General features: G+C 35.1%; 2 protein-coding genes across 2 annotated transcripts; one reads left to right on the forward strand and one right to left on the reverse strand.

Moving 5' to 3' along the window:
• Nucleotides 1–4420: 4420 nt before the first annotated feature.
• Nucleotides 4421–5234, forward strand: LOC18010606 (peroxisomal membrane protein 11A). Its single transcript, XM_006393461.2, has one exon. The coding sequence runs from the start codon at nt 4444–4446 to the stop codon at nt 5191–5193; it is 750 nt and encodes a 249-aa protein (XP_006393523.1). The 5' UTR covers nt 4421–4443; the 3' UTR covers nt 5194–5234.
• Nucleotides 5235–5320: 86 nt separating this feature from the next.
• LOC18010601 (deSI-like protein At4g17486) lies at nt 5321–8151 on the reverse strand. The gene is made up of 5 exons (XM_006393462.2): nt 7858–8151; nt 6677–6736; nt 6296–6553; nt 5900–6187; nt 5321–5807 (listed from the first exon to the last, which is right to left on the reverse strand). The coding sequence occupies exons 2-5, from the start codon at nt 6711–6713 to the stop codon at nt 5551–5553; spliced, it is 840 nt and encodes a 279-aa protein (XP_006393524.1). The 5' UTR covers nt 6714–6736; nt 7858–8151; the 3' UTR covers nt 5321–5550.
• Nucleotides 8152–14457: the final 6306 nt, after the last annotated feature.

Genomic DNA, 14457 nt, shown 5'->3' on the forward strand with positions numbered 1-14457 from the left:
AATAAATTAAAAAAAAAACGTAAGATATCTAAGAATTTCAGAAAATCAGATTAAGTATAAACTTCCATCGAATTTGGTTTTAATAACTGTAGGTAGGTTATGCAAATATTTTTTTTAAAAAGGAAATTTTTTTTAAAAAAAGGAAATATTTGTTTCCTGACAAATAACGAACAGCGACACCTATTTTATATATTTTGTATGTATGTTTGAATTTTATATTAATAAAAAATAGATGTTAAAAGCAAAAAAAAAACAACAGTGTTATGAATTAATATTATGGATGTCCATTATAACTCTCATATCATAAGGAGGTTTAGAATATTTTATGTTTCCTTATTTTCTAAGTTTTAGCTTTTTCTCAAGTCTTTGTAATACTATAAATACTATAAATACCTATTATTATTTATGAAATAAGATAAAACAATTATCAGCACGATAGTCTTTTTCTTTGTTCTTCCACCAAAAATGTGAAATTTAATTTTTGTTCATGTTTATATTATTCCGGGATAATATGTGATATTTTTTTTCCCAAATCAATCGTTATGGTAGGTTATACCTCTTCGATTATATAATCATATGATAGATTATGTCTTTTCCGATTATATTTTATAAAAAGATGGTAATCGATACTTTATATTTTACTGCTTAAAAAGTTTTTATTAAAAATAATCGATTGTGAAATTTTAATTTATAAGTAATAGTTTTAAAAACCAATTAGGGTTTTATGAGTGAAATCACACGGTCATATAAATAATTTGAGTACGTGTCTTTCATGTTGCTTGCTTTAGCTTTCTCGAAATATAACATGTTTCTTACATGCACATCTCTTATATGATTGTCATACCACATATCATAGCAATTCGTATTACTGAATTAATTATGCATAAATACTGGAAATTCAATTATAATATTATATAAGTTCGCCTTTGCATATTAGAATACTACCACGACCGAAACTTAAAATCAAATGATGAGTATGTGTGGTAGAATAATGATTATTGATTGGTTGAGTTTTGTTAAAATTCATTAGATAATGAGTTTTTGTTTTATAAACCAAAAACGATTTTAATTTGTTATATGAATCAATTAAGGTTTTATTTATGAATTTATCATGAAAATCATTAATTAGAATTTAATCTAAAATTTTTGGTTGGTTAATTTGATCGTTTCCTTATCATATATATATATATATCAAACTCTATTTTAAATATTAATCTGAGTAATCAATTTGATATTTTGAATCGATTATGTTTTATTGTTTGATATGTTCGTCTAATTATTATGAAAAGGAGATCGATTTGTTGTCACATGTATTTTATATATATGGTTTAGTTTGGTTTAGCTGATTTAGAGAATTGCTTGATTTAATGAATCAATAATTTGGGTTGGTTTAGTCAATTGTCTTATTGCTTCGTTATTGAATCATGGACATATGAGCTACCGAATCTGTTAGTTTGATTAAATCCATTTGGTCAATATTATCATGCTAATTTGGTTAGTTTAGAAGAGCATCGGTTTAAATTGGTATAAATAATTATTTGTTTAATCGGATAAATTGATGCATTATTCTGGTTCGATAATATTTTTGGTGTAACATGGTTTAATGAATCACTAATTTGGTTAAAAAGGATTTCTATTTTAAAATAATGAATTCATATATTGTTTGGTTTTTACGTCCAATGTTATTTAGTTTGATTATTTGAATTCTAATAGAAAAAAATTTGTTAAGTGCACGACCTTGACAAACTTGAATTTTTCTTTTGGTCTGATGTTTAGTAAATTCTAAAAATATTTGAATTTATTGACGATTGTTTGAATATATTATCAAGAGAATATTATTCACCAAACTAATTTGACATAACAGCATAAATTTAGTATACGTGATCTGATAAAATTATGTTTAATTGTTTGAGAATATTTGGTAAATAGAGATCCGTGTTATTTTGATAGACTCAGTTCTGATTTCTTTACATTTCAAAATTTTACATGGTTAATTAAATATTAATTATATAAAATGAGTTTGTAATTGTAGACGAAAGTTTATTGTTTTTTTAGAATGCTTTAATTATAAATTTTTTGTGATCTTTAAGCAAAACATCACCAGTTTGATCCACCAATTTTATCCTTTATCTCTGATTTAAGGTACGAAAGAATATTGAATGCTCCAGAAGAGCATATATGATTCTCTATAAGAATGATTTGAAATCATTGATGGATTATATTGCCTCAAATCTCAAAAAATTGAGAATTTAAGATAAAATAAATGACCCAAGTTGGATATGTTGTTGATTCTATAATGGGATTCAACTCGAGATGAATGGATTTGAAGTGTCATCATTTCGAAGGGGAGAATTGACGAATCCCACAATTCATAGTAAATGAAACATCCAGAAGATTATGTTCACATGCACGTTCGATAAATTCTGTGTAAAGCAAATCTAAAAGATTTTAAGATTTATCAAATCGAGACAATGAGTGAATATAATGTTAAATATCTTCACATCATGAGTATTATCCAAGGCACTAAATTTTAGAGAAGTTATTTCATTCTCTATTGGATTGTATAACACTATCATATAAGATATAAATGTGTATTGTAAACCAGAAATTTACTGGAAATCTCACTATTTTAGCATAACTGGTTAAGCTATTCCAGTTAAATAATAATGCGAATAAGATCCAGAAGATTTTTATGTGTTCGGTTTTCACTCTCTAATAAAGTTGAAATTATTGATTTTCTGGTACTTATACGAGAGATATTTTGGACTGATCATCCATTATATTTTTCGAAAGTATTTGGTTAATTGATTAGAGTGAAACCACATTAATTCGCATTAAGCCAACAAATAATCTTACTAAGCCAGATATTTCCCATCTTAAAGTTTTGGATATAATGTTGCTCCACCACATTGATCTTAGATGGAACCTCAAAAGAGGTTAAGAATTGTTGGATATAAAACTTCTTTAATAAGGTTTGATTTACAGACTGTCATTTCAGTGAGTCATATTTTCCAACAATTATAAGGGGAGAAGAAAATAAACAGATGAAAAATCAGTGAATAAAAATTATTTTGATCCTCACTAAAGATGTGCACTAAAAGTTAAAAAGATAATTTATTTGAAAAGCTATGCCAAAAGCATTTCCTGACCCTATTGAGTGATACCAGTTGTGTTCCAATTAATATTGATGTCCCGGATGGACAATATCAACTGCTTTTTAGGCTAAAGATCACATGAAACGTGATAGACCTAATGGTTCCATATATAAGAATCCCCAGAAAAGAAAAAAGAGCATATATAAAATGGCAAGGCCGAGGAAGTAATCTCTAGAAGAGACATAGACACGAGAGAAAGAAATCTAGGTACCTAGTAATGATAAGAGATTTCAACTAGCTAAGTCATGTCTGGAATAAATGGAATCAAAAGCAAATCAACGTCGATAATATTTTTGCATACAGTAAAGCAGTTGATGATGAGAATTGAGGATCAGAAACCATGGTATAAGATGATGTTTTAGAAAACGTACGTGAAGTGATGATTGGCCAATCATGGAAAAGCCATAAAGGCAAAGTTAGAATCTCTTGCAGAGAATTATTTGGACCAGTAGTCCCTACACTTGAAAGTGTAAAACTAGTAAGACATAAATAGATCTTTATACAAAAGATAAATGAAAATGATATCTGAAATGATATTCTTTTCAGTGGTGGATGCAATTATTTTTTAGATCTTTTATGAGTTTGATAATGAGAAAGATACTTGATTTAGTCTAAAGAAAATTTAAACTGCCGAAGCAGGCAAGAAGAATTTAAATTGCTAAGAGTAATAAATTCTTGTTCTTGAAGAACACTATACGAAGAAAATAATTTATGTGAAAATGGTGTTATGGACTAGAAGTCTAATAAGTTCCAATAAATTAAAAAAATGTGAAAATCATATGAGTGTATAAACAAAGGTTATGATTCTCTAAAAATGATATATATGATTTGTATCCATCTCTTGAAGAAGATGTTTCCATATAGAAATATAGATAGTTGTACTCTTTTTCTTTATCATGGTTTTTATCCTATTATGTTTTTTTATGACAAAGTTTTAACGAGACAACTGAAAACACAATGGTGATATACATCTACTACAAATTCGTTCAAGTGAAGATTTGACGGACTTATATACCAAGACGTCTCCAACTACTATTTTCAAGAAGATTGTTTAACATGTTGGATCACATTTTTCTCAAACATTTCAAGTGATGTTTTCATGAGGAGTAGTAATAGCGTGTTGCACTCTTTTTCTCAAACAGACAGCAATTAAAAATATATATATATTGGATGGGATCCACATTGGCACGCAAGCCAATTAGTCAAAACTCTGCGTTTCGATATCACTACTTCTTCTTCTTCTTTCTCCTCGCGTGCCTAATCGAAAATCTGCCAAACAATCGTTTCCATGGACACGAAACCTTCAGAGAAGAAAATCATAAATCCTAAAAACAGAGACTTTCTAAACCACCTCGAAACATACCTCGCGAAGAGAGATGGAGTCGACAAGCTCTTAAAGATCTCACGTTACGCAACAAAGATCATCCTCGCATCTTCCCTAATCCCAGAAACTGGATCCTTAAACACCCGACTCAAGAGCTTCGAATCAAGCGTCGGAGTAAGCCGCAAAGCCTTCCGTCTCGGAAAATTCGTACAAGACATCAACGCGCTCAGAGCCTCTCGATGGGACACGAACCGCGATCTCCTGATGCTGATAATCGCGTACGGCGGCGAAGGATTGTACTATTTCGTCGAGCAATTCATATGGTTAGCGAAATCGGGATTGATCGATGCGAAACACTCGAAATGGTTGCAGAGGATCAGTGCTTGGGCAGAGCTGATTGGTTACGTTGGGAGTGTTTCGTTGAAAATCAAGGATTTGAGGAAGATAAAGGAAGAAGAGACTTGTGTGGCTTCGACGATTGAGATTTCTGTTTCTAGAGGGATATCTTGCGAAGAAGAAGACGAGAAGATAAAGAAGCTTAGAGAGAAGAAAACATTGAAGGTGTTATCGATTCTTCAAGATCTTGCTGATGGGTTAATGACAATTGCAGATCTTAGAGATGGTAAGGGAGTGTTATCTGCCCCGAATGTGATTTCTTCAGCAGGTTTGTTTTCAGCCATTATCAGTACTCATAAGAACTGGGTTTCTTGTTGATGATGATCATCATTTTATATTCTATAAAAAGATTTCATTTTTATGTCTGCTTGATTCAATTTCAATGTTTATACCCTCGAGAGATATAGAAAGTAGAAAGCAAAATAGAAATGGTGTTTCATTCAACTAAGATAAGCTAATTTAGATATAAACAGAGTTGAGACAATACATAATTTTATCAGTTAAAGATGGAAGTGGATCCAAATTTTGGAAGCAATACAAACAGAAAGAAGAATGGTTACAACAAACAAAAAAACCCAGAAGAAGAAACCTGTTTTCGAACTCCCTTACACAGACAGAAAGATAAACCATCGGCGTGCTTGAGAAACGACGTTTATGTCGGAATGTGTTCTTTTTCTACCTTTCTTTCAAGGAACTGCTGTTAGATTTAGATCGTTTCAGTTGCCATGGAGGCAAACAGCCTCTGAGAGGTGATTGTAAGAGCAATGATGATGTAGAAAGCTGTTTTTGTCTCATGGAGATGGATGATAAACAGCTGAATGAGCTCCTAAGACTTCTCTTTTCGTTTTCTTCCTCGGGGATTTGCCCGTCTGGATCATGACAAACCGCTGTGATCTTGAGCGACTCAGGAAGTATACAGCTGCACACAGAACCTGCAGAGAGAAAGAACAAAACTTGTTGTGTTAACAGACAAATCATCTGTCAAATTCTGCTAATGCAGCAAAAAAAAAAACACCTCAACTACCTATTTGTGCAAGACGATTCACCCATTTGGGGATCTTTTTGCCTGTGAGCTTGTAGCAAGCGTCTTGGCAGAAATGGTTGCAATTCTTAACAATCAAGTGATACATATTCCCATAGTAACTACAAGCCATGTCCTCCATAAACTCCCTCACTTGTGCCGGGTTTAAATTTGTTGTTCCGATGAATATCGATTTCTTGAATTTGAAGCCAGGGCATTGCCGTGGTTCGACCTCAAATACACCACTGGTTGCATAATCATGTGCACCAAAAGCATATTCTACTCCATGAACTGTGCCAATCAAAGCAAAATGTTCAGAGTTAGCTAGAAGTGACGATAAGACATGTTGGGACTCTTAAGACCATATCAACAAGGAAACCTCAAGCCTTTAAAGCATACCTTCTACACCAGAGTGAAATATACCGAGGCCTGCCCAATAGATATATCCGTTAATAGGAGTCAAGTCATAAACATTGAGATAGACTGGTGCTCGGCCTGGACCATGGTTGTTTGACTTCAATTTCGAAAAGAAGCAAAACCGCGCAACTGATTTGCTTTTCAGATGAAGAGGTGCAAGAGATTTCCAACGTTTCTTTGACACAAATTTCATCTTTTCCCCAAACCCTGACCTAAACTCTAGCAGTGACTCTGACCAACCTGCTCATTCAGAATTCAAATGTTAGACTCGCTATAAAGAACCGAGTCACATTAAGACAGAAAGTGGAAATAGAAGAAAAGTAGGAAACATTTTGATCACAGATGTTCAAATGAAAAGTTTACCTTTCTTCTGCTCAGGCTCTGCCTTTCCCTTCAACATTGGATGCCTCACTAGAGGTTATCCTGTATGTAAGCATCAATCAATAAAACATTCTGAAAGGTGCACAAGCAAAGAGCCCTCTGCCACATTATGTTTTCATAGAAACTAAGAGACTCAAATGAATTTTTTTTTTCTTTTTTGTATTTCTATTTTTGCTAGTTGGCTGAAATACAACAACAGCTCATTTAAAAGTCAACACCAATCCCTTTTGGCCGGCTTCAATCAGTTATACAAGAGTACATGCATCTTAAAATAACCAAGATTGGTCTCATTTTTTTCATCTTAATATTAAAATGACTTAGTCATCTGAATATCTGTTTTTTTTTTTGTGATACTACAAGGATTTGGTAGACTATAAAAGTGTTGTTAAACACTAAAGAAACTAAACCCTCTATGTTAACTTTCCAAATATACAGAGATCAAAAGAAAAATGTGGGCAAGGTTTAGTGTTATAAAAATCAGGTTCTAGTTCCCAAAGACTTGCTACCATGTCAGGAGCAATCATGAAGACAAAAAGATGTAGGTATGTGTGTTGTATTAAATAATGAAGAATAGACAGGAGAAGATGATACAGATAGATTAGTAAGAGCTTAGGAGACAAGTCAAACCTTCAACAACTCATTCCAACTATAATTGAGTCTGACAATAAAGCAAATGATTTCAATTAAGATGAACAGTTCCTAACACTTTCTATCAATGATTCCAAGAAATTAAAACAGTGTTAGCTATGATGTCAAGAGTCTAATAAGATCTAATAAAATCTACAAACCAAAATTTGAACTAAAATTTCGTTCCCCAAATTGGTAAATCCTGAAAAGTGTAAGCTTTAACCAAAAGTGAAGTCTTTTACGGAAATCAGACGTGACCCATTAACGCACCGTCAATTTAGAAGCACATTTAAGAGACTAAATCCTCAAAGAGTTAACACATTTACTTTGACAGTGATATGGTCTGTTCTAGGGTTTAGTGTTCCAGATCTGCCAAAATAAGACTGAAAAACCATAAAATTCGAGAAATTTGGAGCCGGGTTCTTCATATAAACCGGATAATCTATTCAGGATCTAAGATTTGATACACCAAATTCAAATTTTCTTTTCTTCGAACGAAAACGAAATTAACAGAGAAGAAGAGTTATATAACTTACGAAATTCGGATAGATTCACCATTACACGTAATGCCGCAAAGAAGCAAAACTTATCATCAGTATTAACAGTGTGAAACCACCTGAGACTGAAACTTTGAAGGATTTTTTCTTTTTTGTTTTTTCTCTTCTTCTTAAACGGAGTTTGAGTTTTTAGTTTTCTAAGAATCATAAGAAGAAGATAGAGAGAAAGGGGAAAAGAACGAATCCCTTTCGCTCTCTCTCTCTCTCTTCTCTCCCGTGTATCTTCTTTGTCTCTTCTTTTTCTTTGCATGTTTTGTTTTGTTTTTTTTTTATCTATTTTATCCTCCCGACCAAAAGGGATGGTTAAAATTGCGTTTTACAGCGTTTTGTGTGATCTACATACATAAAACTTTTATTGTACATATAAAAATCTAACACACACATTGAAAATTCATATACACTTTATTCAGACAAAAAAATTATACGTTTTAATGAAAAACAACATTATTGACATTAATATATATTTTCATCTACCCATATATTAAATAGAGAACCCAAGTCAAACTTCTTACGGTTGCTAAAACGCTTTGACGCAACCAATATTTCTTTGACGCAATCAATATTTCTTTAAACTTCAAAGTCGTGCTTTTGAGTTTTGAGATAACAAAGTCTTGAATCATTTTTTTCTAGTTTTTTTTATGGGGTTTTTGCTAAAAATAACCTAAAATTTGATTTTGAATTCGAAAGTAGATCTCTAAAAAAACATTTGGCAGAAATAACCTAAAATGGTAGCGAAAAGACCATTTAATCCTGTATGAGTAAACAAAAATTTGATGTCTTAATTACCGTTTACACTCTGACGAAGTCTACTAAATACAGAAAGAAGTCTACTATTAGACTTCTTTTATCAAAAAAAGTCTACTAAGTAATTAAATCTGAAAATTTAATTTTAAAATTTAGAAAAAATCATTTTAGTATCAAATTTATATTCATAAATTCTGTAATCGTAACCCGAATGTACATATATTATTTTTCATATTGCTAATTGGAAATTTATGTTTTTAAATTAGGTAAAAGAAAATTTATTATTTAGGTTTTAAAAGTTGTAGACTTCTATATTGAAGTCTGCTAAACCAAATAAATTAACCTAACCGAAATTTAAACCGAAATTAAACCAGGAATAACTTTCCTTAACCAAGAAAACTGCCTGTAACCGGGTAAATTTACCTAGTCCTCGTAAAATTATTAACCCTAACCGAAAAAAACTTACCCGAACCGAACGAAATTACCAGACTATATAAAGGAATTTTATAGATCCTGTAAAAAAAACCGTCAAAAGTTCGTGTTTAAAAAAAAAAGTCAAAGGCGATTTCTGTTTCTCTTCTCCGGCGCCGCCGACTTACAGAACCGCCGCCGATAAATCCGTTCAGGCAAGTTTTCTTCCTCCAACCACACCCCCATGCTTCCCTACTCCTCCATATTCATCACCTTTCTGTTTTCGTAACCACCATTGTCCAGATCTGAAATTAAGAATTTTTTTTTTTTGCAGATCTACTTTCACCGCTGGAGGTTAACGTCATTTCCTGCCTCAAAACGGTTAGTAGATGTCCTTCCGAAGATATATACTTAGTTATTCCTCTATTTCTTCTATCTTCCTGTAATTTTGTCCGTCGGGTTTGAGTACTTAGGTTTTTTTTCCCAGATCTGGTTGCATTTTCTCGACGCCGGCTTCATCTAATCACGGCTGTAAACACTATAAACTTTGTAGATTCCATTTGGATGATTGGTTTTAGTAGACTTCATATATAGTATGTATCATGTATTGATTGCTTCGGTTGGGTTCAGTAGACTGCATATTTATGATGTTTTGATTGCTTCATGTGGCTTCCGTAGACTTCATATACTGTTTTTTTGATGTTTTGATTGCTTCGGTTGGCTTCAGTAGACTTCTCGACTCAGATTGTACTTAGAATGTGAAAGTAGACTTCCTCTGGCGAAAGTAGACTTCCTTTAGCAAAAGTAGACTTCATTTTGCAAAAAAATAGACTTCATTTTGTAAAAGTAGACTTCATGTTGCAAAAGTAGACTTCATGTTGCAAAAGTAGACTTCATTTTGTAAAAGTAGACTTCATTTTGAAAAAGTAGATTTCAATTTTGAAAAAGTAGACTTCATTGTATCAAAAAGTAGACTTCATTTTGTAAAAGTAGACTTCATTCGTGTATAGTTTCAAACCGTTAGTTATAACTAGTTTTTCTCATTAGAGCTTTGTTACCGTTGATGCAGAAATCTGTGCTAGATAATGGTGGCCTCTGAATTCCCTAGAAGATTGTACACCAAAGGCGGTGAGCCAGCCCCGGATAAAAGCATCGGCTATTATGCTGATGATTATAGGCTGGTACCTGCACTACGGTCAGCTCTACAAGAGGATGAATGGGAAGAGATTTACGAGTCACCGTTGGGTGTCTTTTTAAAGTTCCACGACTTGGATTTTGGTTGGGCTTCTAGGCTGGTGCACCACATGCTAACCTTTCAGATAGTTTGCAAGCAGAGGTACGAGATATGGAGCCTGATTGGCACCACTCCAGTTCAGTTTTTATTGCATGAGTTTGAGGAGATCACCGGACTCAACTGCGGGTACGTGGATGACTTGGCTGTAACTGATCTTGAGCTTTCCGATGACATGCAGGCATTTTGGGAGCTAATGGGGGTCGATGTCGAGTCCGGCCCAAGCACTATCGAAATTATTGAAGCATGTTCCAACTGCTCATCATGGTCTCGGGATGATAGGCTGTGGTTGGGATATCTTGGGATCTACGCTGGTTTCATAGTGGCAACGAGACCAGGCTTATCCACAAATGTCAACCATGCCAGACTAGTGATGGATCTCGAAGGTTTTAAGAAGTTCCCATGGGGTAGAATTGGTTTTCAGCATCTGATCAAGTCTGTTAAGGAGAAATATCTCAGCAAAAACATTCATATAGAAGGATTTGTGCAAGCTCTTCAAGTGTGGGTGTACTATGCTCTGCCGAATTTTGCTGCTGAATTTGGCGAACCATTGCCAAATGATCCTACACCTCTTCTGCTGGCTTACAAAGGATCAAGAGGACGACAGAACGTCAAAGCCAACATGCTAAAACAGGAACTGTATTAGTCTAGTTATTCTCATTTAGTAGTAGACTTCAATGGTAAACTTCATACGTAATTTTTCCAGGCTTCATATGGCTAGTAATTCATTTACTTATTATGTTTTTCCAGGCTCGCATACAGTGCTGCGTGGCTAAGGACTTGGCGGATATGTTTACAGTTTGGGATGATGAGGAACAGGATCCGGATATTGTCAAGATTGTCAATGCAATCCATGACCCCCATTTCAAGTTCTCAAAAAAACCATTGGCCTTTGGAAGGTGTTCTGGGTGCACACATCATCAAGGGAGAAGCAGGAAAGAGGAGCCTTCCCTCAGATGAATCAAGTCGCAAGAGAAACTGCACAGCCTTTGCCTCTGCCGCCTCTTTCGTTGGTGATGAAGGGGTCGGAGTTGTTGCTACTATGAAAGCGCACTTCGACTAATGCTTCAAAAGCTTTTCAACCAAGATGCTGAATGGTCTTGGTAGCTGTGAAAAGCAGATCAAACTTCTCACCGACAAGGTTGAATCTGTAGAGCGCGCGGTGGAGGAGTTGACTACAGGGTCGGCGAAGCACACTGAGGAAGAGGTTAAAGACAATGTTCAGCCAACCCAGCAGCAGGTCACTGGATCCAAGAAGCATGAAGGGGTTAGTACCAAAAACCCTCTGCCTATACGAAAACATTTCATGCGAACAAGATCATCAAAAGATAGGAACACTTAATACTAATGTCATTTGAATTCGAACATGTTTAATAGGGCTATGTACCATGTGAGATTATTTACTTATGTTTTAAAAATTAGTTGTTTCCAATTTTCAGACTATGATGAAACATGTTACTAAATTATAGCATTGGTGTTGTCCTTTGTATATTCATGCCTGTTTGTGACAATAAACTGTAGAGTAATTCAGAGAAAAAAGATGCTCCGATGAAAGATAATGTCAACGTTGGTGCGAGTGAGAGTGTTAATGCCTCCGGGATGCAAAAGGAAAGAAGGCTGCCATGAAGGAAGAAGAGGCCTCCGAGCCTAGCTTTTGTGAAATTGACCCGAAGACGTGTGATGTTGACTTTGACGCAGTTGCATTAGCCAAAAATGCCAAAGCCAGAGCAGCGGCTCAGATAGTTACCCGAGCAACCAGAAACCGACAACTGGTTGCGACACAGAAGAGTCCTTTCTTAGGAAATAGCACCGCAAAGGCGATCATTCCAACGTCGGTATCTCACTCCGGCCGTGTCCATGGATATGATCCTTTCGATCAAACCAGTGTCAGGGTGAAGCATACGACTCTAATGAACTTTTTGAAAGCAAACCCGTAAGTAGACTTCTATACTTATGTAAGTAGACTTCCTCATATTATTTTTTCCTGTTTAACTTTTTCACTTATACAGTGCTTATCCAAGACGTCCAAAAGCTCTTCGATCGACTGGTATTACATTCTCCGGACACCGAAGAAATAGCTAGCTAATACGGTTAGTGTTTAACTATTTCATATTAGACTTCATAGATAGACTTCATACGTAGACCTAATATGTAGACTTCTTTAGTAGACATCGTATGCAGACTTCACTCATGTCTTATTTTCATCAATGTGCAGCACATAGAAGCTTATATTAACGTACTCAGGCTGCGATTATCCAAGCATCCGGAGTGGTTTGTATCCGACCGGATTTGCTTCCTCAACTCCATTTTTGCTACGATTTGCAGGCGTGACTACAATGACTTCAAAAACTCTGAGCCGAATGAAGATGGTTCTGGCAAACTTCTACCTGGAGCGTATTCGTACTATACTGGCGAATTATCTATCTACTGCCAGACTAAAAAGACGTGGGCCTATGAAGTCGACCATTTGTACTTAATGTTGCACATCAGGGGGGACCATTGGGTAGCTATCTGGGTTTCATTTGTGACGAGGCATATCACGATATGGGATAGTCATGCGGGAACCAAACATGCATCTGACGCCCAAATTGACGAAGCTGTGGAGCCTCTCGCTGTTATGATACCCTACCTTCTTCAAACATGTGCACCTGATGAAGACAAGTGGAGATTCCCCTACACGCCGTTCACACATTTGCGAGTACCAGGTACAGAGATACCTCAAAACATTCAGAGTAGTGATTGCGGAGTCTACTGCCTAAAGTACATCGAGTGTCATGCTTTGGATTTGCCATTTCCTCCACAACTTTTTGATAAAAACATTCGACAAATCAGGGAGAAAATGGCTGCAGAGATCTTTGACGAAATAAGTGCTAGGGGCCATGATAAGCTAGATGCAACCGGGCTGGATGTCTATGATAGGAAAGTTTAGGGTATCCGTATTTAAAACTAATTTTGATTTTTATGGCAACTTTTGGGCTACTTGCATAAATGACCTTCAATGTGCTTGCAGGTCATTTTAGCAATTGGTAGATGATAGTGTGGAAGTTTTTTGGCCACCTATCGTATAATTAAAATGCCAAATATGTTGTAATTTCGTTTAGGATATTGTAATTAAACTGAAGTCTTCGACTGAAGTCTACTAAGCTGTACTTGTATTTGTACTGAAGTCTACTAAGTAATTAAATGTCTGTATTTATAAGTTTCGAATTCTACGTAACACGGAATCCTGTGAAATATTATTAAAAATGCACTCCTGATAGTGTCTACGGAAAAAGTTTAGTAGAACTCATAAATATGTTGCTAACAATAAATATAAGTCTACTACAGAAGTCTACTAATGTCAGTTAAACATATAAGTAAACACAAAAACATAAAACATGGAGTCAACTAATTTTAACGCGGCCATTCATTTGCAAATCCAGGTATTGTTTTCCAGAATATGACACATTCCAACTTTCAGAAGCAAGGACTGCAGAGTTTGTCACCATATGATTCGACAAGGCTTTCATCATCCATCCAGTGCTGGTTTGGCAGATTCATACAAGCACAACTCCTTGATTGTGCCTTAGCAAAAACATGGAAGGCCGGTTCGTGAAACTCGTCAGGCTTCTTATAAGTGGTCGGACACCTGTTGATGTGCTGCATAGTCTTCCTCATCTTCGTTGCCTCTGCCAGAAGTAGACCACGAATGTGGTTAAATACATCATGGCTGCCATCCATGGTTAAAGAGAACATAACCATGGAGTAAGTATCCATGAGGCATCCTCCATTTGATGACACCTTTATTAAATTAAAACCCTGCTTGGATGCTGTCTTCATAGAAGATTAGAGAAACGCCTTGTAGGTATTGCGCTGTAGGATTTCTACACTCCAAACAGCGCCGAAAGAATGCGTCAACCCTCCCATGTTGATCCCAGACCCATGGAATGGTCAAGGTTATTAGATCAACGGCTCTTAAAAACCCTCTTCATTAGAAATCTCATTTAGATGTTTGGAGAAAATCTTTGCTTTACAGAGCGCAGCGTAGGAACGAGATGTGATTTTTAAGAGGATATCCCACAGAATGTCGGAAGGGAGAGAGTTGACGTTTATCAGGTTCGACATCTTCTAGGGTCTGGAATGAAACTATAATT

This window comes from Eutrema salsugineum, unplaced genomic scaffold, assembly GCF_000478725.1.
Source record: "Eutrema salsugineum unplaced genomic scaffold, Eutsalg1_0 scaffold_7, whole genome shotgun sequence".
NCBI lineage: Eukaryota > Viridiplantae > Streptophyta > Magnoliopsida > Brassicales > Brassicaceae > Eutrema > Eutrema salsugineum.